At 47.8% G+C, this 23,161-nt stretch overlaps 1 protein-coding gene across 1 annotated transcript; it reads left to right on the forward strand.

Annotated features, from left to right (window-relative positions):
• The first annotated feature begins 8,060 nt into the window (after nt 1–8,060).
• On the forward strand, nt 8,061–19,132 carry CCDC43 (coiled-coil domain containing 43). Its single transcript, XM_056863744.1, has 5 exons — nt 8,061–8,238; nt 11,678–11,765; nt 16,683–16,818; nt 17,875–17,939; nt 18,898–19,132. The coding sequence occupies exons 1-5, from the start codon at nt 8,074–8,076 to the stop codon at nt 19,083–19,085; spliced, it is 642 nt and encodes a 213-aa protein (XP_056719722.1). The 5' UTR covers nt 8,061–8,073; the 3' UTR covers nt 19,086–19,132.
• The last annotated feature ends 4,029 nt before the right edge of the window (nt 19,133–23,161 follow it).

Below are 23,161 nucleotides of genomic sequence, written 5' to 3' on the forward strand. Positions count from 1 at the left end.
GACATTCAGAGGTGGTGTGCCATTGCCTGCCTCCACCTGGGCTGAGAGAGTTCAAAGAGAACTGTGACTGGCCCAAGGTCACCCAGCAGGCTTCATGTGGAGGAGTGGGGAATCAAACCCAGTTCTCCAGATTCAGAGCAGTGGACTCTAACTGCTACACTGTAATTACACCCCATTCAGCCTCTATTCACTGTAATTTATCAGGTGATGTTACTGACCTCCATGCTGCTCATTTCCACACATTAAAGCCTCTAACAAAGGAAAGGACCTTTTTCCCTCCATGCCTGCCCGTCAGAGTATTTGGAACACAGTGGGCATTGCATGCATTATAGCCAATCATTCACCTCCCGAATTGTCCACACAGGAAAATCCAGTTGCAAATGATTACTATAGTACCATAGCCAACACTGTTTGCAAATGATTACTATAGTACCATAGCCAACAAGTACCATTGTCCACACAGGAAAATCCAGTTGCAAATGATTACTATAGTACCATAGCCAACACTGTTTGGATGTAGCCATGGTCTTATACCCCCATTCAGAGGCAGGCAAGCTGCCCACCCAGGAGAGACAGCCCGAAGTGCCTGGGGCGCAGATGGCCAATTCCAGCTTTGGAATTGCCTGGCGCTTGGGTGTGTGTGTGTGGAGAGCAGATTTTGGGGACAGGCAGGAGCTCAGCAGGGATGCGATTCCACAAACCCTGCCCTCCACATCCGCCATTCCCTCCAAAGAACCTGATCTCTGTGGCCTGGAGATTAGTTGTCATTCCCAGAGAACTCTGGGGCCCCACCCCAGCGTAGCGCAGAGGTTAAGAGCGGTGGTTTGGAGCAGTGGATTCTGATCCGGAGAGCCGGGTTCGATTCCACATGAGCCGCCGTGGCGGCTAACCTGGCGAACTGGATTTGTTTCCCCTCTCCTACACACGAAGCCAGCTGGGTGACCTTGGGCTGGTCACACTCTCTCAGCCCCACCTCCCTCACAGGGTGTCTGTCGTGGGGAAGGGGATTGCAAGCCGGTTTGATTCTCCCTTAAGTGGTAGAGAAAGTCGGCACAGAAAAACCAACTCTTCTTCTTCTTCTTCACCTCGGCCCAGGGAGTCCCCCCCTTACCCATCTCGGCCTCCCTTTGCTCCCACGCCTCTCCTCGGAGCTGCCGCGGAACCAGGTTTAAATTTCCCGCCTTGGGTTACAGTGTAGCGCTTTGCCAGCGACGGCAGGCGAGGAGGTCCAAACTAGAGCCGCCAGCCAAGCGCTCGGCCTGCTGCCTCGAGGGAGGGGCGTCGGATGCCGCGGCGGTGGGGAGGGGTGGGGGAATGCGCTTCAGGAGGCGGAGCGCGCTTTGCAATCCTGCCAAGGTGCAACTGAGACAAATAAGGGGAAGGGGCCAAGAGAGCCCCCAGGGCGGGGGATGACACGGATCTGTCTCCTAAAGCGGTCGCCTGCTTTTTTTTTTTGCCAGGACTTCTTTTTAGCAGTAGTCAAAAAGGGCCAGAGTCCAGTAGCACCTTAAAGACTAACAAAAATATTTTCTGGTAGGGTATGAGCTTTCGTGAGCCACAGCTCACTTCTTCAGATACAGCTGGAATGTGAATCCATCGGTCTTTAAGTAGAGGAACAGTATGTAAATGTGAATAGCAGGCTTGATGGGATTAGGTGTGGTCTGCAGAAGAGTCTGTGATGTCCAGGGGAGAGATGGGTGTGGAGAAATCAGCCTTGGTAATGGGCCATGAATGCAAGGTCTTTATTCAGCCCAGGTCAATGCATTGACTTTAGTTTGAATATCAACTGTAATTCAGCAGTTTCTCTTTCCAATCTCCCTTTAAAATTCCTTTGTAAGAGAACTGCTACTCTTAAATCTGCATCAGAATGTCCTGGAAGGTTGAAATGTTCTCCCACTGTTTTTTGGATATTGTGGTTTCTGATGTCAGACTTAGGTCCATTTATTCATTGTCTAAGAGACCTGTTTGTCCAATGTAGATTGTGGAAGGGCATTGCTGGCATGTGATGGCATAAATCACATTAGAAGATGAGCAGGAATATGAACCTGAGATAGTATGGCTGACATTGGTGGGTCCAGAGATGGTGTTCCTAGAATCTATATGAGGGCAAAGTTGGCACCTTGGTTTGTTGCAGGCCTTGGTGCCAGAGTCCATGTTCTTGTTAAGTAGTTTATCATCATGGGTGAGAAGTTGTTTTAGGTTAGCCGGCTGTCTGTAAGCAAGAAAGGGACACCCCCCCCCCCCCAGTGCTTCAGCGAGGGAAATGTCACAATCCAGCATTGGTTGTAGGTCCTTAATAATACGTTGGACTGGTTTTAGTTGGGAGCTATAAGTGACAACCAGAGGTGTTCTGTTGTCATTCTCTCTGGGCTTATCTTGTAGTAAGTTGTACCTGGGTATCATTCTGGCCTTCTCAATCCTCTTTTTAGCAGTGAGACAGCAAGGTAGACTTCCCCTGACTATGGAAGATCCACTGATTTAACAATTTGTAATAATCTCTTTTCCTCTCTGTAAATGTATTGAAATGTATTAGGACAGCAAGGGAATAGCTGTGGTAAACCCCCGTTTACCACATCAGCAGCGTTCAACAGCTGCACATTGGCCCCTCGCCATTCAGTCTTAAAGACAAAGCCTTAAGAGTGTGGCCAGAGACGTCTCCCCCTCTGGGTAGCCAATTCCAGGTTGGAAAATTCCTGGATATCTGGGGGTGGAGCCTGGGGTGGGCAGGGTTTGCCTAGGGAAGGGACCTCAGTGGGGTCTGATGCCAGAGGGTCTACCCTCCGAAGCAGCCATTTTCCCCCTAGGGAAACCGATCTCTGTTGTCTGGAGATCACATGTAACTCTGGGAGATCTCTAGACCCCACCTGGAGATTGGCAACCCTACCCACTGCCTGTTTTTCAAAAACATCCAGCCTGATGAAGAGTTCTGGAGAACTCAAAAGGTTGCGTGATGTTTCATGTCATTTTGGTTGGACCAGAGAAAAAGTATTAAGTGACGGGGGGGGGGGGGGGGACGTGATATATATATATTTAGTTCTTTCCAGGGCTCAAACTAAAGCACGATGTCAAGAAATCCCCTGGGCTGCTTGTGGGGGGCCGTCTGTTGCGCCAAACCGAAGACTTCCACTGGGTGGGGGAAACATGCAAGTGAGCTATGTAAATTCCAACACAGAAAACAGGATCCCCACCCCTAAAATGGGACAGCCGCAACACCGTGACTCTGCCACAAGCTGCAGATGGTCAGGGAGATTTAGAGGTGGCCATGGAGGAGCATCAACTTCCAGGCACCCAAGACTTCTGCTCGCTGGCCAAGTAGCCATGTTCCCTGCAGAAGGTCCCAGTGCAGCCTCCAGCTGAAAGGTGGCATTTCTCTGCCAAAGAGCTTTAACCAGTTTGCTAGCTTTGTGGGATGAAAGATTTCCCATAAAACAAACTCCGTATGTTCATTTATTATTGTGTGTGTGGTGGTGGTGGGGGAAGTTAATCCAGTCCCTTATGTGGGGCAATGTCCTGGCACTCACTTGTTGCAGGATATACCACCTTTGTAACTCAGCTGAGTTAAAAACAGCCAAAAGCTATGTGGAAGAATATTAACAGCACACGTATGTAGGATAAAGAAAACTGTATTTACTGCCACAGAGACAAAGTCTGTCTGGCTGAGGGATTTTGCTAAATCTTCCATCGAGTAACGCAGATGGCAAAACATTAAACCTAGCTAGGGAGATGGCTCTGCAATAAGATGGATCATACATATGAGTTAGATATGGGGAAGGCTGGTAAACATCAAAAGATATCCTTAAGTTTAGTGGGGAGCAGGTTTTATTAGCAGCCTATATAAATCTTGAAGGCCTATGTCTAAAAGTCTGCGTTTTATCATCTGGAAAGCTTCTACGTCAGAGAGCATGAGTAGGGAATCAAAATTCAGGCCAATAGATTTGATTTTGCTTTCAATGTGTGTAGCCAATTGGAAGCATACGACTCCATGAGCATATGGTGAATGAGAGGAGTCTGCCTTAAAGTGGAGGTGTAGCCAGAATTTAAAAGAAGTAAGCCGCGCGAAAACTGTATTTAATAAAAGATTATAAGGTTTTTTAAATAAACAACATTTTCTCCTTAAGAGGTTTGTACTACTTTTCTTATATTAACTGAAACATTGTTACTTCTTCTTAGTGTAAGGCAGAGAGCTAACACAGAGTTACTTAGAGAGACTTCTGACCGAATCCTTCTGAGTGAATACGGCTGAGTGAATGAAAGTTGGAAATGTCCGTTAGAACTAACTGCCACCTGAAGGGAGGGGCCGACTCCACAGGAGCACAGAGCCCCCTGCCAATCAAACTAGGCCCAGCGTTAAATCCGACAATTATTAATTTTATTTAGGACATTTTCATACTACCTTTCCGGGGAACCTGCATGTCCCCCATCCCCGAAGCTGCGGGTTGGAGCTCTTAGCATCACCGGTGGCTCTGTTGTGCAACACGCTTTGTGTGTGTACAGCGTGGTCAAGTCTCATCTGACTTATGACAACCCACTAGGCAAGAGACTAACAGAGGTGGTTTGCCATCGCCTTCCTCTGCATAGCGACCCTGGAATTCCTTTGTGGTCTCCCATCCAAGTGCCAACCAGGCCAACCCTGCTTAGCTTCTGAGAACTGATGAGATCAGGCTAGCCTGGGCCATCCAGGTCAGGGCATGAAAAGCTTTACTTGCTGGCTTATGCACAAGAGTAGGTCAGCTTTCCCCCCCTTATGGCAGATGGCGACCCTGAGGTTTGTAGGTAGATGCTTATCATGAGGGGCAGATGGGGGCAGCTTCTGTGCCTATCATGGCTGCATGGGAGGCAGAGATCTAACCAGGCAGATGATTTTGGACTGTCATGCAGAAGGAGATAAACTAAAGGGCTCGGGTTAAGGTGTGCTAAAGGGCACCTAATCTCTGCTAAATGATCTGGAGGATATGCTTTCCAAATGGGTAATCTGAGCAGCGCTCTTAGACCCAGCCTTCCCCTGGCTAGGGCGATTCCTCTCCTTGATAGTGAATTATTCAGAATGGACGGGAGGTGTTGGCAGGACAAGGGTTAAACATTCATCTCATTTGTCCATTAATGACAGGTCAGCTTTGGGCAGCAGGCACGTTTTCACTTTCAGCCTTTGATTGCAATCAATACTAAAAACTCTGAAGTGGCTTTTTCCTTAGCAGGGAAGTGATTAAATTATTCAGATTTTCTTTTAACAGCCCCATCCTATACAAGTTCCACTGAGTTCACACCAGTCATCTGCTCCCCCACAAATGTGCAAGAAACAGCCCAAAACAATAACAGCATAGATCAGACAAGAAACTCTTATTGATCATAAGAACATTTTTTAAAAAGAGCTGTGCAGAATCAGACTGTGTTGTTTATCCAGTCCAGCATCCTGTTTCCTACAGTGGCAAGTTAGATTTCCTAAGAAAGACTTCTTTTTGCCTCCTCGCATCTGGTATTCAGAGATATACTACATCTTATAATGGAGGTTCCATTTAGCTGTTGTGGCTAATCATTAATAATGGACATGAATTTGTATGAGTCCTTTTAAAAGCCATCTAAGTCTGTAGCCATCAGCAACAGCCTGTAGCAGTGAATTCCATAGGATCTTGCTTGGACAATACCAACTACCACTAAGGCCTTTTATGCATGGCTGTTTCACTCGCTGTTACCCCTCTGACAACTTCGGGTCTTTTTTGTGATTATGCATGCTATTTCTGACCTTTGAAGGTCTCCTCACTCTCCCCCTGCATTTCCCCACATTTTGCCCTTGTTTTCAGGGACCTGTTTTACTTCGAATTTGAAAACATGGGCAAAACGTGGAGAAATGGGGAAACACAGGGGGAGTGTGAGGTGACCTCTGAAGGTCGGAAACAGCATGCATAATCACAACAAAGATCCAAAGTCGTCAGAGGGGTGACAGTGAGGGAAACAGCCGTGCATAAAAGGCCTAAATTGCCTTGACGGTAGGGTTGCCAACTTCCAGGTACTGGAAAAAAAGGAAAGGCTCCGTGCTGTATAGTAGGTAAGGCAAACCAGAAACAACACAAAAACAATATGATATAAATATATTAAAGTGACAAGTGAAAAGTTGAAATAAGCAAAAATACAAACAGCAAAATGCACAAATATATACAACAAAAAATTCCCAGCCTAAACAATTCAAACAATCGTCAGAAACTGATATGATATAACAAGTTCAAAGGTAAGTATTCAGATCACATATCTTGAAAATGCTTGTTCTATATAATCGTGTATTTCTCTTTTGCAGGAAGAAGTAGACAGAAGGCTTGGGAACAAACATCAAGAATTAATCCACAGCTTCATTGATAGGACGTGTTGTCTAGTTCATGTGACCACGTTTCGCTATGGGCTTCATCAGCTATGCAATCTGTGCATAATAAAACACTTATATTGACATATATTTATGACTAGTTATTTAACAAAAATATTAGTATTAAAATCATATTATACAAATACACAAAATATAAATATACCATTCTTACAAAAAAAAAGAGGAAACAGAATGCACCTAATAGGTATCATTTCATAACGGACCAGACTGGTTCCTCACAAGGATCTCAAAGACAGGATGAGAAAACATTTCACTTCGTTTCAATAAGACAAGAATCGCAGGTGTTGTGAGCTCTAGTCCCGTGATAATCCCATAAACAGGCTTCAGCAGGCAGGGAGTCCAGAGAAAGCTGATTTATTAGAACATCTACAGGGAGCAGAAGCCAGGAGCAAAAGGATACTAGTAAAGTTCATAAGTTCAATACATGGCATAAATAGATGGGCAAAGGGGAGATAGGTCTGGGTACCATGGCAACCTGTAGAAGATTCTTGTATGTATTTTGCGTGACCAGCTGGGCAGGCCCTTGGCACAAGAAAGCATTGGATACAACCGTCTTCCACACCCTCGCCATTTTAATATTGGTTCCATTGAACACTGATTCTTGCTTTATTGAAATAATGGTTCACAATAAATTCTAGGCCTAAGAAATACTCCTGGTCAAAGTACAGTGCAAAGTTCACCAGCTGCCTAATGACCTCAGTACAGCAACCTTAAAGGGATTAAAGAGATTAGCTTCTTTTAATCTCATCATTCTATGTAACAGACAGCCAATGTGTACTCAAAGGATTCTGGCTACAAGGAAGGAATGTACCATTGTCTTTGCCATGACTTGATCTTGTTAATTATTAATCGTGGTATGCATTGCCTAAAGTCCATTGTCTAAAAGTATTGATCAACCTCGCTATTCATCATGTGTTTTCCCTAATAAAACCCTGGGAGCTCCACTCAGATGGTGGAGCGGGTTCTCTCACTGATCAAAATGCACTTGTGTGTGTTTTCCCTTCAGCAACCTGTCAAGATTACAAGTCTGTCAGATAGTCTGACAGGTGCAGGATAGATGAGTGAGATTTAAGGATGATGTAATCAGCCTGGAAAGTACCTGGGGAGCTAGAGAAAGCTGGCCTGATCCAGTTAGAGCCAGGTGGCTGATGCAATGCAGTAGCAATACCAGGATAATTGGATATCTACTGTGATTGGTGGCTGCAACCACCAGGTGTATATAATGAAGTGAAACCGCAGTTCTATGCGGGATCTTATGAGCGGAGAGTGTGAAAGGAGTATCTGTATATATTTCTGCACTGTACAAATAAACTACACTTTTCTATGTGGCCGTGGACTTTCTGATGGGTATCCTGGAAAGACTGCTAATCCGCTTGGCTTCCGCGTCACAACCCCCCTCCCTAGAGTTGTCAGGAGCTTTGGAAGTTCCCACTGGAGAAAGTCAAGACAATCTGGGAGCCGGCCTTGGTCGGCACCTGGCCTAACCACAGCACACCATTCTCAGGCCTGTGCCTGACATTCTGCCCCGCCCCCCTCTAACCGTCATATTTTAAAATCGACGACACCGTTGCAACGGCGTCACCAAAGCGCGCGCCACGCAACCCTCCCTCCCTTCGCTTCCACTACGCCTGCGCGGCGCCGCTAGGACCGCGCACGCGCAGTGACGGCCCCTGGCCCTGTGGGGCTGGAGACGACCCAAGATGGCGGCGCGCGGCGAGTTCGGGCCGTGGCTGGAGGCGCGGCTGGAGGCGCTGGGGCTGGACGGCGACGTGTACGGGGGATACGTGCGAGGCCTGCTGCGGGAGGCCGAGAGCGACGCGGAGCGGCTGGAGGGACTGGAGGCGGCGCTGGCTGCGGGGGAGCCGGTGAGGGGGGCAGCGGACGGGGAGGGGCTGGCCCCGCCCGCGACCCGTAGGCGGCGCGTCCCTCCTCTCCGCCTCCTCCCGCCAGCCTCGCTGCACGAGGGGGCTCGGCGGCCCTTTCCCTAACCCCCCCTCCCCCCCCCGCTCCAGTCTGTACGCTGGATTAAGGAACAGCAGTTGTGGGCCAGGCTCCCCACAGAAACCCACACGCAGGGGGCAGGGTCCCACAGCTCCCCGTCCCCCCACCCGGTCGTTGCTTCTCAGTACCTGGGTTTTAGAGGATCCATTCAGTCGTCCTGGCCATTAGCCTATTCTCCGCGAGTCTTCTGAATCTCCTTATAAAGCTTGCTGAACTGTGTTGGGGAGGGGCCGTGGCTCAGTGGTAGAGCGTCTGCTTGGCATGCAGAAGGTCCCAGGTTCAGTCCCCGACATCTCCAGTTAAAGGGACCAGGCAGGTAGGTGATGGGAAAGACCTCTGCCTGAGACCCTGGAGAGGGGCCATGGCTCAGTGGCAGAGCATCTGCTTGGCATGCAGAAGGTCCCTGGTTCAGTCCCCGGCATCTCCAGTTAAAGGGACCAGGCAGGTAGGTGATGGGAAAGACCTCTGCCTGAGACCCTGGAGAGGGGCCATGGCTCAGTGGCAGAGCATCTGCTTGGCATGCAGAAGGTCCCTGGTTCAGTCCCCGGCATCTCCAGTTAAAGGGACCAGGCAGGTAGGTGATGGGAAAGACCTCTGCCTGAGACCCTGGAGAGCCACGGAGAGGGGCCGTGGCTCAGTGGTAGAGCATCTGCTTGGCATGCAGAAGGCCCCAGGTTCAATCCCTGGCATCTCCAGTTAAAGGGACTAGGCGAGTAGGTGATGGGAAAGACCTCTGCCTGAGACCCTGGAGAGGGGCCATGGCTCAGTGGTAGAGCATCTGCTTGGCATGCAGAAGGCCCAGGTTCAATCCCCGGCCTCTCCAGTTAAAGGGACCAGCCAAGTAGGTGATGTGAAAGCCTGAGACCCTGGAGAGCCATGGAGAGGGGTCGTGGCTCAGTGGTAGAGCATCTGCTTGGCATGCAGAAGGTCCCAGGTTCAGTCCCCGGCACCTCCAGTTAAAGGGACTAGGCAGGTAGGTGATGGGAAAGACCTCTACCTGAGACCCTGGAGAGCCATGGAGAGGGGCCGTGGCTCAGTGGTAGAGCATCTGCTTGGCATGCAGAAGGTCCCAGGTTCGGCATCTCCAGTTAAAGGGACTAGGCAAGTGGGTGATGTGAAACACCTCTGCCTGAGACCCTGGAGAGCCGCTGCCAATCAGAGTAGACAGTACTGACTTTGATGGACCAAAGGTCTGATTCAGTATAAGGCGGCTTCATGTGTCCATGTCGCTGCACCTCGCGGAACTCTCTGCCACAAGCTAACTGACAGTTGTGTGAGTTAAGACCACTTTTCGTTTGTCTCCTGTCTACTGCCAACCGGATCCAGAGGGTAACCCTGAGGTCTAGCGTTATGGTGCAGGGAGAAAAAGAATTCTGCTTGCTTTCAGCATACCATGTGTAATTGTGTAGATAGATCTCAGTCATGTCTCTTAAGTTGTGCTTTTTTTTAAAAGCTATGTATTTGTTGAGGGATAAATTCATTTTGAATGCCGTGTCAGTCTGTTGTACAGGCTCAGTAGTAACTAGAGTCTTGCAAAGTGCAGTAGCTAAGATGCTGAATGTTGAGTCTGGAAATCCCCTTGTGAGGTAGGTGAAGTTGAGAGAGTTCTGAGAGAACTGTGACTAGCCCAAGGTCACCCAGCAGTCTTTATGTGTATGAGTGGGGAATCAAACCTGGTTCTCCAGATTAGTGTCTGCCGCTCATGTGGGGGAGCGGGGACTCAAACCTGGCTCCCCAAATTAGAGTCTGCCGCTCTTAACCACTACACCATGCGGGCTCTCAGCTGACCTGTGCTAGAATAAGAATCTGTTATGTTTCCAAGAACCGCAATGCTCGTGTTTGTTTTTGCTGCAGCCGGCTACCACAGTGACCCTTCTAGAGCCATCTTGTGGGGTTACTGCAAAGATTACAATAAATGTATGTCAAACACTTTAAACAGTATAAATGCCATATAGAGTGGCTGTTACTGTGGTACTTTAAAAGCCAACACATTGGCATGAGTTTTCATTGACTAGCACTTACTGTATTGGATGTGTTACCTATAAAAATTTATGCCGCAATTCATTTGTTAGTCTGCAAGATATCATTAGACTCTTTGTAATTTTTATATTAGCATTTGTATAGCTCATGGGGGGCAGGGGTTACAGACAGAAATCAACCTTGCTACAGTTTAGGTCGAGAAGTCTTTCTCTGTCCTTTGGATTCTGTCTTTGGATGGCCCCTTACTATCAATCCATGTAGTTTTAACAGCCTGGCTCTCCTGTGCATGGTTATGCAAAAATCCAGCTGGGTTCAGTGGGATTTTACTTTCTTTACTGAGAGCCAGCATGGTGTAGTGGTTAAGAGTGGTCATTTGGAGCGGTGGACTCTGATCTGGAGAACTGGGTTTGATTCCCCACTCCTCCGCATGAGCGGCAGAGGCTAATCTGGTGAACCGGGTTGGTTTCCCCACTCCTACACATGAAGCCAACTGAGTGATCTTGGGTTAGTCACATACGCTCAGCCCCACCTACCTCACAGGGTGTCTGTTGAGGGGAAGGGAAGGTGATTGTAAGCTGGTTTGATTCTTCCTTAAGTGGTAGAGAAGGTCGGCATATAAAAACCAACTCTTCTTCATAAATGTTTTTAGGATTATAGCCTCTCTTTCCTATATTTTTCCGTCCTATTAAAAAGCCATGTATGCTGCAATATGTTTCACAAGTTGTGATTCTGTAATTGCATACACTGTAAATGTCAACACTTGCATTAAAAACTAAAAAATGAGAGTACTGTCTTTTGTCAGGAATTATGTCTATGAGTTAGGTGCTCCCTGTTCTTTAGTTTGGGAAGCACAGAGGACAGACTTTGTTCGTATCCTCTAGGCTGTGGGCTGGGAGGTGTGTCTGTTGCACAGACTGGTCTCTTCAATGAATGATCAGGCCCTTCAATAAAGTTAACACCCTCTAACGTTAAGGGCTAGAAGGTGCCAACTTGATTAGAGAATATCTTTGCTAAGCCACAATCTTGCACTTACCTATTGCATGAATGTTACAGATGAAATCAAGTAGTGTGATATAGAATTCAAGAGTGGCATACTTGTATTTCTTAAAATAGAAGGCCAGTTTTAGTTTCCTCCTAACAGAAAAAGTATCCTACTTTCTCTTAGCTGACCTTGGGTAGCATCACAAGGCCTAGGGAGATTGGCTGGAAGGCCCCTGGTTAGCCCTCTTTGAGCATCCCCACGGGAGTGCTTAAGAGCTCAGTCTTTTCATGTTGGATGAGCCATTCTCTTTCAACTGAAAAAATCTTTCTCCTCTTAACCAGGATGAAGATGTGCTGCAACAGGTTTGCAGGGAAATAGTAAAAAGGTGGTCAGAGGCCCAGGATGTTGGAACCAAAGAGAAGAAAGAAGGTATTTCATGTCACTCCTTCTGAGATTGCTGTCATGGTTGGTGCTTGCTTTCAGCGTTGTTTTCAAGCTCCCGGTCAATAACGTCCACATTTCCTGTTCCATCTTCCATTGTTTCTCTCCTCACACTTCTACTTTCTTGCCTCTGTTTACCGGGACAGCTTGCCTTTCTATTTATCAAAGTGCCTGAGCCCAAGGTCCCCCAGCAAGCTTTCATGGCGCGGATGGGGATTTGAGCCTGGGTTTCCTAGGTCCTAGTCTGACACCTTAACAGCTGGCTCTTACCTTGGAGTAGAAGAGGTTTTATGCTAGATTGGACAGGAAGGGATGGGAAGAGAGGCACAATGTGGTCCACATGACAGAAGAGTGAATTAATTTGGTGCATGAGTTCTGGACAAGCATGCTGCAAAGGCCAAAGGAGAATGTTGCCATAGGCGAGGTGGAAGAAGACTAAAGTGGGAGGCAGAGAGGAAGAGACGTGAGATCAGGGAGAAGCAGACTGACTGAGTAGACAGTGGGTGGAGTGAAGGGGAGGGAGGAATCCAAGCTGAGGCTTTGTGTCTTATCTGCAGGATGAGGGGTGACTATGCCAGTGAGTATAGGGTGTATGCAGGAAAGCCTGGGAGGAGCAACTGTGTCTCTTTCTTTAGGCTACCCACACAAACAGCCATTGTGGGTGTTAAATGTTTATCTCTGACAGTTGTCAAATACATGGTTTTCTCCTTCATTGTTTAAGTGCAAAATATTGTCAAGAACATCCATCAGAAATCTTTCCCCTGTGGAGCTCTAAAAAGTATGATTAATGGTGTGCAAAATCCTCTGAAGAAGGACTTCCCCCCTGTATTATGTCATCTCAGTTCTCCTCTTCATTGCAACCCCCTGCAAACCACATGGGTTTTTCATAGGGCCTCTTCCCTACAAATGCCTTTTCAGGTCCCAGGGGCATCTGAGGGAATGAGAAGGCAGAGAATGATCCGGTTTTGCCAGTGGAAATGGCAGAAAGGTTTCTGAATGGTTATCAGAAGCTCTGTAGAATTTGGTAAAGGTGCACATTTTCTAGTATGTCTCACTACAAGAGAAAACTGTCTTTAAAACTGTAGCACAAATAGACCTTATGCTTTGAGAAATACAGCAGATCTTTAGTACCACAGAGGCAAACCAGTGAAACCAAAAGAAACTTGAGATGCTTTCAGGGGCTGCATTAAAGTGAAATGGTACTGGAGAATGGTTAATGTGATAATTTGAGCAGAGCTAGAAATACATGTATGATCCTGGGGTTATGTCTGCTACATTATGTGAAGGAATATGCCGCACATTTTGAATCTCTTAGGGAGAGCAAAGCTGATATCTGTTGTAAGAGATCCTACCATAAGAGATCATAAAAGGAGTGGGGATAAAAGATTTTGGAAACGACTAAATAATGAAAGAAGGCTTAAATAAGATTGGCTCCTGTTTTAACAGAAGTCTAAAAATAGAACTGAAGCAAAGCATAAGTATTAACATGACACATTAAATGATGCAAAATCTCATAGTAGGATCCCAGTTTCAGTAAACTATACAAAGTAGTATAGACCACAATCCCTAATAATTTTTCTAAGTAACAGTTCAGTGCAAGTCTATGGCCTGAGTAGAAAACCCTCTTGAATAATTCAGTTTTGCATAGTTTACGGAAAGCCATGGGAGTGGCTTTCCATACAAAATTTTATATTTTAATTGATGGCTACCATAAGTGCTTCTCGGGAAGAAGAAAGGTAGCACATAAATTAAATAACCCTAACAGTACAACCCTAAGGACACATTCGGAATATAAAACCCAACTCTTCTTGTACAGGGGGACTACCTTTACCTTTTAACCAGCTATTTGTCAGTTCTTACACTGGAAAGGAAGGGATTTGCTTCTATGGGAGCCAACGTGGTGTAGTGGTTAAGAGCGGTGTTTAGAGTGGTGTACTGTAATCTAGAGAACTGGGTTTGATTCCCACTCCTCCACATGAAGCCTGCTGGGTGACCTTGGGCTAGTCACAGTTCTCTTCGAGCTCTCTCAGCCTCACCTACCTCACAGGGAGGGTGTCTGTTGAGGGAAGGGGAAGGGAAGGTGATTGGAAGCCGGTTTTATTCTCCTTAAAAAGTAGAGAAAATAGGCATATAAAAACCAACTCTCCCCCCCCCCCCCACTGCCACCCATGGAGCCTTCCCATTTTGTCTTTGGGAACTGCTGACCCTTAGGAATAGTGTAGGGGACAAAAGGGGGAGTCTAGAAGGAGGAGGCAGACGGTGGGAATTGCTGGGCTGGTCCACTTTCAGTGATGGGGGGGTGTTACCACATGAGTTTCCCTTCACGTGTATCCTTAGATGCATGTGGACTCTAACATGGGTTCACATCACTTGCCTGGAACCGCAACCAGTTTGGGAGAATTTCATCTCAGTGTCAGGAAACCTCTTCCCACTTCCGCAGCCTGGCTAGTTCAGAAAATTTACACACTCATCGATTATGGAGGAGCAGAACGTGTGGTTTAGGAATCATTACCTGGATGGCAAGCAAGCAAGCTCCGAGTGCCTCTGTTAGGCTACCAGTAACCATGAAACAACCAGGGCTTTTCCAAAATAAGGTTTAAAATTTATTTATGGAAATGATCAGGCATACAGGAACTCAAAGCACAAGAGAAGTGGAATGGTGGTGTCCAGAAGGACATGTGCATGGAAGGTTAAATGAGAGGAAGGAAAGAGGCAGTCATGCTGCTGGCTGAGAAAGATTTCTGTGCCGAGAAATGGTCACAAAAGAGAGGGGTTTTAACGAAGGGGAAAGGGGAGTCTTGAGAGAAAATAAATGAAAATTCCAAGTCCTGCAAAAGAGGAGGCGTTTACCTATCCTTAGTCTGCTGAGCTGCATCCATTTCACTGAAGGGGAGTGATCCAGAAATCTGGAGGCAGCTCTTCCGCCTGGGGGGAAAAACAGTAGGAGAACAGGGGACTTCAGCAAATCTTCCAGAGATCCCAAGAAAATAATAAAAGGGTACAACAGGGAAGGAACACTCCTGTGTGGCAAGGAAACATCTGGGAGGCCCAAAGAAAAAGGAGTTGTTAGCCTGAGGAGCAGGTGAGACCACCAACCACCCTTTGGCTGGCAGAGCAGCAATCGTTAGAGGAGTCGGCTCAAAACAGATCAAAGAAATGACTGTCAACTGCAGGCATTCAGGGTGAGTCCAGGATGAGCGTCTATGGATTTCCTGGCTCTGCTTGGATTGGGGGGCGGGGAGTATCTTCCCAGGAGGAGGAGAAGAAGAGTTGGTTTTTATATGCGGACTTTCTCTGCCATTTAAGGGAGAATCAAACCGGGTTACAATCGCCTTCCCTCCCCCTCCCCACAACAGACACCCTGTGAGGTAGGTGGGGCTGAGAGAGTGTGACTCACCTAATATCACCCAGCTGGCTTTGTGTGTAGGAGCGGGGAAACAAATCCAGTTCACCAGATTAGCGTCCGCCGCTCCTGTGGAGGAGTGGGGAATCAAACCTAGTTCTCCAGATCAGACTCCACTGCTCCAAACCACCGCTCTTAACCACTACACCACGCTGGCTCAGTAAAGACAGTAAAATCCCACTGAACACAGCTGGGGGTGAATGGGGGGGGGGGAACTATATCTTTGAGTTTGTTTTAAATGTTTGACTGTTTTGGCACTGGCTCTAAATGTGTGAGCATTTGTCCCGTGGTAGTCCCACAAACAGCATCCAGAGACAGAGTCCAAAAGAGAGCTGATTTAATGGAAAACACACAGGTATTGCAGAGCTTACAGGTACATTGGCACAAATGGCAATTGGGAGCACGGGGTAGGCCTATAAGGGAAAGTATTAGTCACAACAGGTCAAGGCGGCCCCCCTTCCACTGAGGAGTCGTTCCCACAGGAGATAGCACTGGAACACAAATGCAGCAGCTAGCAGTTTGGCCTTGAGAGGCACCTGGTAGAATCGAAACTAAAACGGTCAGAGTCTGACAGGCTGCTTAGAGCTGTGGAAAGCAGGCCTGACAAAATGTTGAGTCCTTGGCTCAGAATTGAAGCAAACCCTCCTTTCTCTCGTGCAAACTGGTCTGTCCCCTTGTGAAAACAGAGAGCCTGTTTCCTTGCTGGTTTCATGACTGAGCTGTCCTGAGTGTGGTCAGTAAACTCACCAATATTAGCTTTAAAAGCTTCATTGAAATAAATTAGTCAAAAGGGTTTAAAAATGCAAGTTACAAGGTCATAGGCATATGCAACGATAAAACAAACAAGTCTAGCTAGCTAAATACTTACTATAACGATTACATGGTAGAGAACTGGATCTTAAGGCATTAGCCGAGCATGGTGCAGAGTGGCATACTACAAAGGAAGTTGAAGAAGGAATAACTTCATCTCTAACTACTGGAACTTATCGAAAAGCAGGCCATGAACAGGTGGCCCTTAACTCCCAATCATGGTGGTTCCCAGGGAGACCTCTCTAGGCGCTTCAGATGGGCTTGACCTGGAGTAAGGCTCCCAGGGGAAATGAGTGATCTCACCCCTCTGTCTCACCACACAGATGTTTCTCATAGTCCAATTAAGGATGGTGTGAGAGAGACCTTGAAGCTTGGCCTGATGGTGACATCTGCACCTGGTGTTATGAGACACAGAAAATTGGGCCTGTGTGGGGAAAACTACTAGATGCTGTACCTAGGGAAACAAAACGGATGACACAGAGGGAGCAAAGGTTTTAAGATGGTTCCCTCTCTTGACGCCCCTCCTTTCCCCTCCAGCCAAGTACTCTTAGCATTTTGGCCAAGCCGTGACATCATCAAGTCTTCAAGGGTGAGCTTCACAGGAAACGCAGGTTGTGTCTGTGGAGGGACTAACGCCGTCCCTCTTGCTTGTGCATCTTCTCCCCTGTCTGATTCACCCCTTTCCCCTGCAGATGAGATCCAAGCCATTGCCAGCATGATTGAGAAACAGGCACAGATTGTGGTGAAGCCCAAGGAGGTCTCAAAGGAGGAGACGCTCCGGAAAGCCGCCCTCCTAGCCCAGTACGCCGAGGTGACGGATGAAGAAGAATATCCTTTCTGCGTTAAAAATTCTGAAATCCTTGTAGTCTTTTGTGGGGTGGCTGGGTTGTCCCTGGGGCCAAAGCCTTGGCTTTTCTTGTCTCATTGTGCATTTCAGAAGGGTTAAGAAAAGATGACCTGAAATGTAGGGGTTTCCTGTTTATGTAAAGCTCCCTTCATCACACGGGCCTGAGGGAGCTCTGTGAGAATGCAGAATTATCGCGGGAGGTCCCTGTTTCCCAAAGGCTCTCCAATGAAGAGCATTCAAGAACAGGTGCTGTTGATTGGGCCAGGGCTACGTGTGTCATGAGTCTGGGGGGCAAGGTAAGTGCTGAGCGAGGGACAAAAAGGTTACAGCCTAGTTGCCATCAGGGAGAGGCAAAGTCACCCAAAGATAAACGACTTGACACAAGATGTGCTGGATGCTCACATGGGAGACTTAAAAAAAAAAAAAGGACTACATACTCATGGACTATCCATAATGGCTGGGGGAAAAGTGCGAGAAGGAACAGGTTGTCTGCTTGTGGTTGCAAATGGATTTCGGAAAACCTGCAAATAAATGCCTTGAACGTTCCAGGAGCCGGTGTGGGAGAATGGGAGAATGGAACTTTGGTTCCCCCTTTGGCTTCATGATCCTTATGTCTGGGAGGGGCATTTTCCAGCCCTACGACATGGGGCTGGGATTGTGTTTGGGTGGCTGGTTAGACAGCAGTTCCTTTCAAGGTGTCTCCATATTGTTGGTGAACGAAGAGCATGCGTGGCTCAGTGCATCTCCTGTAAAAGGGTTGGGAGGAGACCAAGCAGGATGTGGTATCAGGCTCCGCAGGGTGGAAGCCCGTGGGGAGGAAGAAAAGCAGGGTGCCTGTCAGCCCTGTTCCCTCTTGGTCTGAGGCTCAGGGGAATGCAAGGCATGACAGGCGCATCCCCTGCACATAACTGGGGACCTCGCACCCCTACTCACCTTTCCTGAGGGCTGTAGGCCTGGCTGCCCTTAGCCCATAGTCTCCTTCATATTACAGCACTCTTTATCCCATGTAATCAAAGCTTGTCCTTAACTCACCCCACCGAGGCTGACGGTCAAGATGTTTCTGGGGCAGCCGCAGCGGCGATGACCATCAACTCTGAGCAATGTATCCTTTCAGGGCTGCTTTTTTTAAGCCATGCGTGGTCGGTAACATCAGGAGAGAGATTTTACTTGAGAGGAAAAGAAGCTTCATGGGTGGGGGGGGGAGAACTGCTGCAATTGCACCTCTCCGTAGGATAGGGTCTTCGCATAGTGGGGGGCCTCAGCCTGTGATGTTTTGAGAGGCTGGGAATCTCCTTCCCTCTCGCATGGTGTTGCTGGGGAGCTCATATGGTTCAGAGCTCCTTTTTGCATAAAAGAGCTGCCTGTTTCACACCTCACAAATGAGACCTGTTGGATGGACAGCTTTAGATCATGCGGCAGTACAGCATCAGGGAGATTCCTAGAGATTTGGGGGTACAACCTAGGAGGGCGGGTTTTGGGGAGGGGATGGACCTCAGTGCGATACAATGCCATAGAGACCACCCTCCAAAGCACCCATTTCTTCAGGGAACTAATCTCTGCAGTTTGGAGATAAGTTGTAAATCTGGGAGATCTCCAGACTCCACCTGGATGTTGGCAACTCTGTGTGCCAATGACAACAAATAATGCATATAATGCCCTTGTATTGTGTAATACACTGTTGTCTTGGTATTTCTCCTTAGAAAAGCCCCACATGAGCTTATCTTGTATGGGAAAATGTATATCCTGTCTCGTTAAGAAAAATTCTCAAGGTGGTTTACAGAAGAAAAATCAGTAATAGCAACTGATCCTTGAAAAAGAATAATACTTAAGCGAACCTATATGAGAAGCCTCATACACCAAGGTTGATGTTACCTCCCCTAGGCTGAGGCCAGATCCCTTTTCTTTATGAATAAATGTGCTTGGCTTTCGTAGCTACCCCCCCCCCCCCCCGCTGAGGCGTGTTGTGGAAGAGAGGGTGTTTTAGAAGTGTTATTCCCAGAGATGGTATTTTGAAAGTGTGGCCGTCAAATTTCTTGTTCTCCTTAACTTCCTCCCATCAGCCTTGTTCAAAAACACCAACCTCACAGAGGTTGTGAACGCCCGGAAGCTGGAAAGGGAGCATTTGAGGGATGAGTCACAGCGGAAGAAGGAGCAAGACAAGCTCCAGCGCGAGAAGGACAAGTTGGCCAAGCAGGAGCGCAAAGAGAAGGAGAAGAAGAGGACACAGAAAGGGGAGAGGAAGCGGTAGCTGGGCAGAGCTCCCAGACTCCTCTCTGCAGCTGCTGGGGAGCCCCCTCCCCCCTCTCATCAAGTGTTCAGCAGAGCATGGGCCAGGTGCTGCCACATCACACGTTCTCCACTCGCCTCTTCCTGGCTCAGCAGAAGGGGGCTGTTCGCTTGCCTGGCCCTGGGATTACAAAGCAGCAACGGGCTCTCTAAGCAAGGAGCAGCGACTACTTCTGTTTGCCTTGAAGCACCGAAAGAAAATTAATGCGTACACATTTTGCTGCCCAGATGTTAGGCTGACTGGTGGTGGCAACATCTGTAACCAAAGAATTGTATGGTGGCTACATCCCCCCTCCCTCATTTTCTATTTTTATTAGCCACTTCGAGAAAAAATGTAAAGGTGAGGGGGAAGTTTGAAATGTTCTCTGTGGCCAACAGCTGTTTTGGAGCTGTGAAGAAAGCCCCCATTTCCAGCGTGCAAAAGCCAGGGCGACATTTTGACGTCATCTTCAGAGCCTGGGGTGCCCTCACTTGGCTCTCAGCAGCCAAAAAGCAATCTAGACTTTTCTTCTTGTGGGGATGAGTCAAGTAAATCTGGGCAATGTCCACCAGCCTTGATTATTGCTGTCTAAGTAAATGTCTATGAATTTCGGTAACATGAAGCATGCTCGTGTCTCATCCATGGAGGGTTTCTAATGGGCGAGGTGGCTGGTGATTCCTCTAGTGTTGATTGACTCAGCAAGTGCCTCAGAGATGAAAAGCATCCCAAGCAAAGCTGTCTGCTGCAAAATATCCAGGGTCCCGCATTGGAGAAGAGTCCTGTTGGCTGGTTATCTGGAGGAGTTGGGGGGGGGGTTTATCTCAGTGGCCAGAGGTTCTCAGAAAGTAGTGATCATAAGAACATAAGAAAGGGCCTGCTGGATCAGACCAAGGCCCATCAAGTCCAGCAGTCTGTTCACACAGTGGCCAACCAGGTGCCTCTAGGAAGCCACTAACAAGACGAGTTCAGTAGCACCATCCTGCCTGTGTTCCACTGCACCCAAAATAATAGGCATGCTCCTCTGATACTAGAGAGAATAGGTATGCAGCATGACTAGTATCCATTCTAACTAACAGCCATGAATACCCCTCTCCTCCATGAATATGACCGCTCCCTTCTTAAAGCCCTCCAAGCTGGCAGCCATCACCACATCCTGGGGCAGGGAGTTCCACAATTTAACTGTGTTGTGTGAAAAAATACTTCCTTTTATCTGTTTTGAATCTCTCACCCTCCAGCTTTAGCAGATGACCCCGTGTTCTGGTATTATGGGAGAGGGAGAAAAACCTCTCCCTCTCCCATAATACTCAGGGCTAGAGACCCTAGGGGCTGATGGGAAAGGGGCATAGCATAAAGAAAAGGGACATACATGAACTTGAGGGAAGGGTTGGTCAGCTCAAGCGGATCTTGGCTTCAAGTCCTCTCTGAAGATAAAGTCCTCTCTAAAGATAAACCTTGTGCTGGTGCTGTCAGCAATGGTGAGGGTGGAAGGGATGTGGGGCCAGGCTGTTTTTAAATCCCCCCATCTCAGTAGTGCTGGTCACGGCTGTTTTCCTGAGGCAACTGAAGTTCCTACCAGGGCAGCTTTAGCCTCCCTCAGTTTATTTTGGGAAGAGCTCTGCAAAAGTTTATTTTGGGAATGATTCTGCAGCTGTCACTAGATAGAATGAAAGGAGAGATGCTTAGAAAAACACTGGTTTGATTGAATGCCGGTTCCTAAGCTGAGCCCAGAGCAGAAGAGTGTTAGGTAGGACAGGACTTGTTCGGAAAAAGGCATTTCTCCACAAGAGAAGGAACTAGAAGCTTTATTACAGTGAAATATGGGAATTCAAAGAACCTGCTTGACCTATCATTACAGCAGTATATTGATATTTTAGTGCCTTTAAAAATGCAGCCATGATATTGCTCCAAGTGCGCACAAAAAATAAAAAGGGGTGCTGTGATGTCACTGATGACACCACCAATGACAACAGAATCCTCCCTTGAAAATCCTGATTATTTAAGGCACGTGTGGAAGAAAAACTGACTCCCCAATTGTGAAATGTGAAGGGAGGACAAATGTGCACAGAACTGTGCCTGAACCAATTCCAGTGCTTGTGGATTGACTCCCCCCAAAAATCAGGAGTAAGTCAAGCATGTGGAAAAGTCCAACGTCAAGGGAAGCTGCTTTTAGGTAAAGTGTGTTGAGTGAGAAATTGGAAGGAATAGGAAAACTCAGCACAGAAAAATCAGGTTACCTGCATTGTTGTATCACAGTGATCCTTTCCAAAGAAAGATTGGTGATGCGCTGCGTTAAGAGAAGGAACTTAAACATGGCTGGCCTCACTGCTCCAAGTTGGAGTCCACCCTTAAAATAAAATCCCAACCACAACTCAACACCACTTGCTGAATATACTTAGGCTCCATCTACAGATTGCAAATTCTATATGTTTGCTGGGGAACAACAAGGGCTAAAGGACTGTGGACTGGACCCTAAGATAGTTAGGTGGATAGGGAACTGGTTGGAGAACCGCACTCGAAGAGTAGTTGTCAATGGCATTTCATCTGAATGGAGAAAGATGTCCAGTGGGGTGCCACAGGTTCGGTTATGGGCCCAGTACTTTTCCATTTGTTTATAAATGATCTGGATGAGGGTGTGGAGGGGCTACTCATTAAATTTGCAGATGACACCAAATTGGGAGCAGCGAGCATACAGAGATAGAATTCAGCGAGACCTGAACACTGGAAAAGGGGGCGGATGTGAACAAGATGCAATTCAACAAGGTTAAGTGCCAAGTTCTACATCAGGGTAACCAAAAATGAGGGACATGCACACTGGACGGGGGATACACTTCTGGGTAGCAGTGTGTGTGAACAAGATCTTGCAGTACGAGTGGACCGTAAGTTAAATATGAGCAGCCAGTGTGACCCAGCAACTAAAAAAGCTAATGCAATCTTGGGGTGCATCAACAGAGGTATAACATCCAAATCGCAAGATGTCATAGTTCCACTGTACACAGCATTGGTCAGGCCACACCTGGAGTACTGTGTGTGGTTCTGGAGGCCCCACTTCAAAAAGGATGTGGACAGAATGGAGCAGGTACAGAGAAGAGCAGCGAGAATGATCAGGGGCCTGGAGACCAAGCCCTATGAAGAAAGGCTGAGGGAGCTGGGAATGTTCAGTCTGGAGAAGAGGTGGTTGTGGGGGACATGATTGCTCTTTGAAGGGCTGTCACTTGGAGAGCAGGGAGCTGTTCCTGTTGGCAGCAGAGGATAGGACTCGCATTAATGGGTTGTTCGACAGTGAAATCGGCTGCCTAGGGAGGTGGTGAGCTCCCCCTCACTGGCAGTCTTTAAGCAGCAGCTGGACAAGCACTTGTGAGGGATGCTCTAGGCCAGGGATGGGGAACCTCAGGCCCAGGGGCTGTATGCGGCCCCCGAGGACATTTTCTGCGGCCCTCGGGAGCTCCGGGTGTGTGTGTGTGGGGGAAGCATGGAGGTTGGGGCCTGGTCACATGGGGCTGGCGTGCACAGGTGTGTGTGTGTGGGGGGAAGGCTTTTCTTCTTTTTCGGGGGCGCCCTCCAGGCCTTCTCTGCGTGGTCTCCCCTGGGGTTGCCAACCTCCAGGTGGTGGCTGGAGACCTGGAAACCGTAGTCTCCCCCCCCCCCAGGGAGATCTACACCTGGTTATGGCCCCCAAATAATGTTATAAATGCGCAAATGGCCCTTGACAGGAAAAAGGTTCCCCACCCCTGCTCTAGGCTGATCCTGCATTGAGCAGGGGGTTGCACTAGATGGCCCTTTCCAATTCTATGACTTTATATCACTGGTGCAATAGGAGTTTTGTGCCTCTCAGCCACACTGGCTGTTTCCTGTTTGTGACTACAATATGCAGGGGAAAGCGGCTGTAGCCCCCTCAGACTCAGTTTCAGCATTCTTGAACTGCCCCTTGCAACCACTGTTGTGAAGCTTACATGGAGTTACGTAAAATGTAGTTTTTACAGTGCAGCTAATAGCAGCTCTATGGGAATGTTTGAGGACACAAAGGGGGGAGGGGCTACAGCCACTTCTCCCTGCATACT

This window comes from Euleptes europaea, chromosome 18 (genome assembly GCF_029931775.1).
Source record: "Euleptes europaea isolate rEulEur1 chromosome 18, rEulEur1.hap1, whole genome shotgun sequence".
Lineage (NCBI taxonomy): Eukaryota > Metazoa > Chordata > Lepidosauria > Squamata > Sphaerodactylidae > Euleptes > Euleptes europaea.

Bases quoted from the DNA above. Each gene is read 5' to 3' on its own strand.
- CCDC43 (XM_056863744.1), top strand. From the start codon at position 8,074: ATGGCGGCGCGCGGCGAGTTCGGGCCGTGGCTGGAGGCGCGGCTGGAG. The intron at 8,239-11,677 runs GTGAGGGGGGCA...CCTCTTAACCAG, and splicing joins CGCTGGCTGCGGGGGAGCCG to GATGAAGATGTGCTGCAACA. The intron at 17,940-18,897 runs GTATCCTTTCAG...TCCTCCCATCAG, and splicing joins GACCATCAACTCTGAGCAAT to CCTTGTTCAAAAACACCAAC.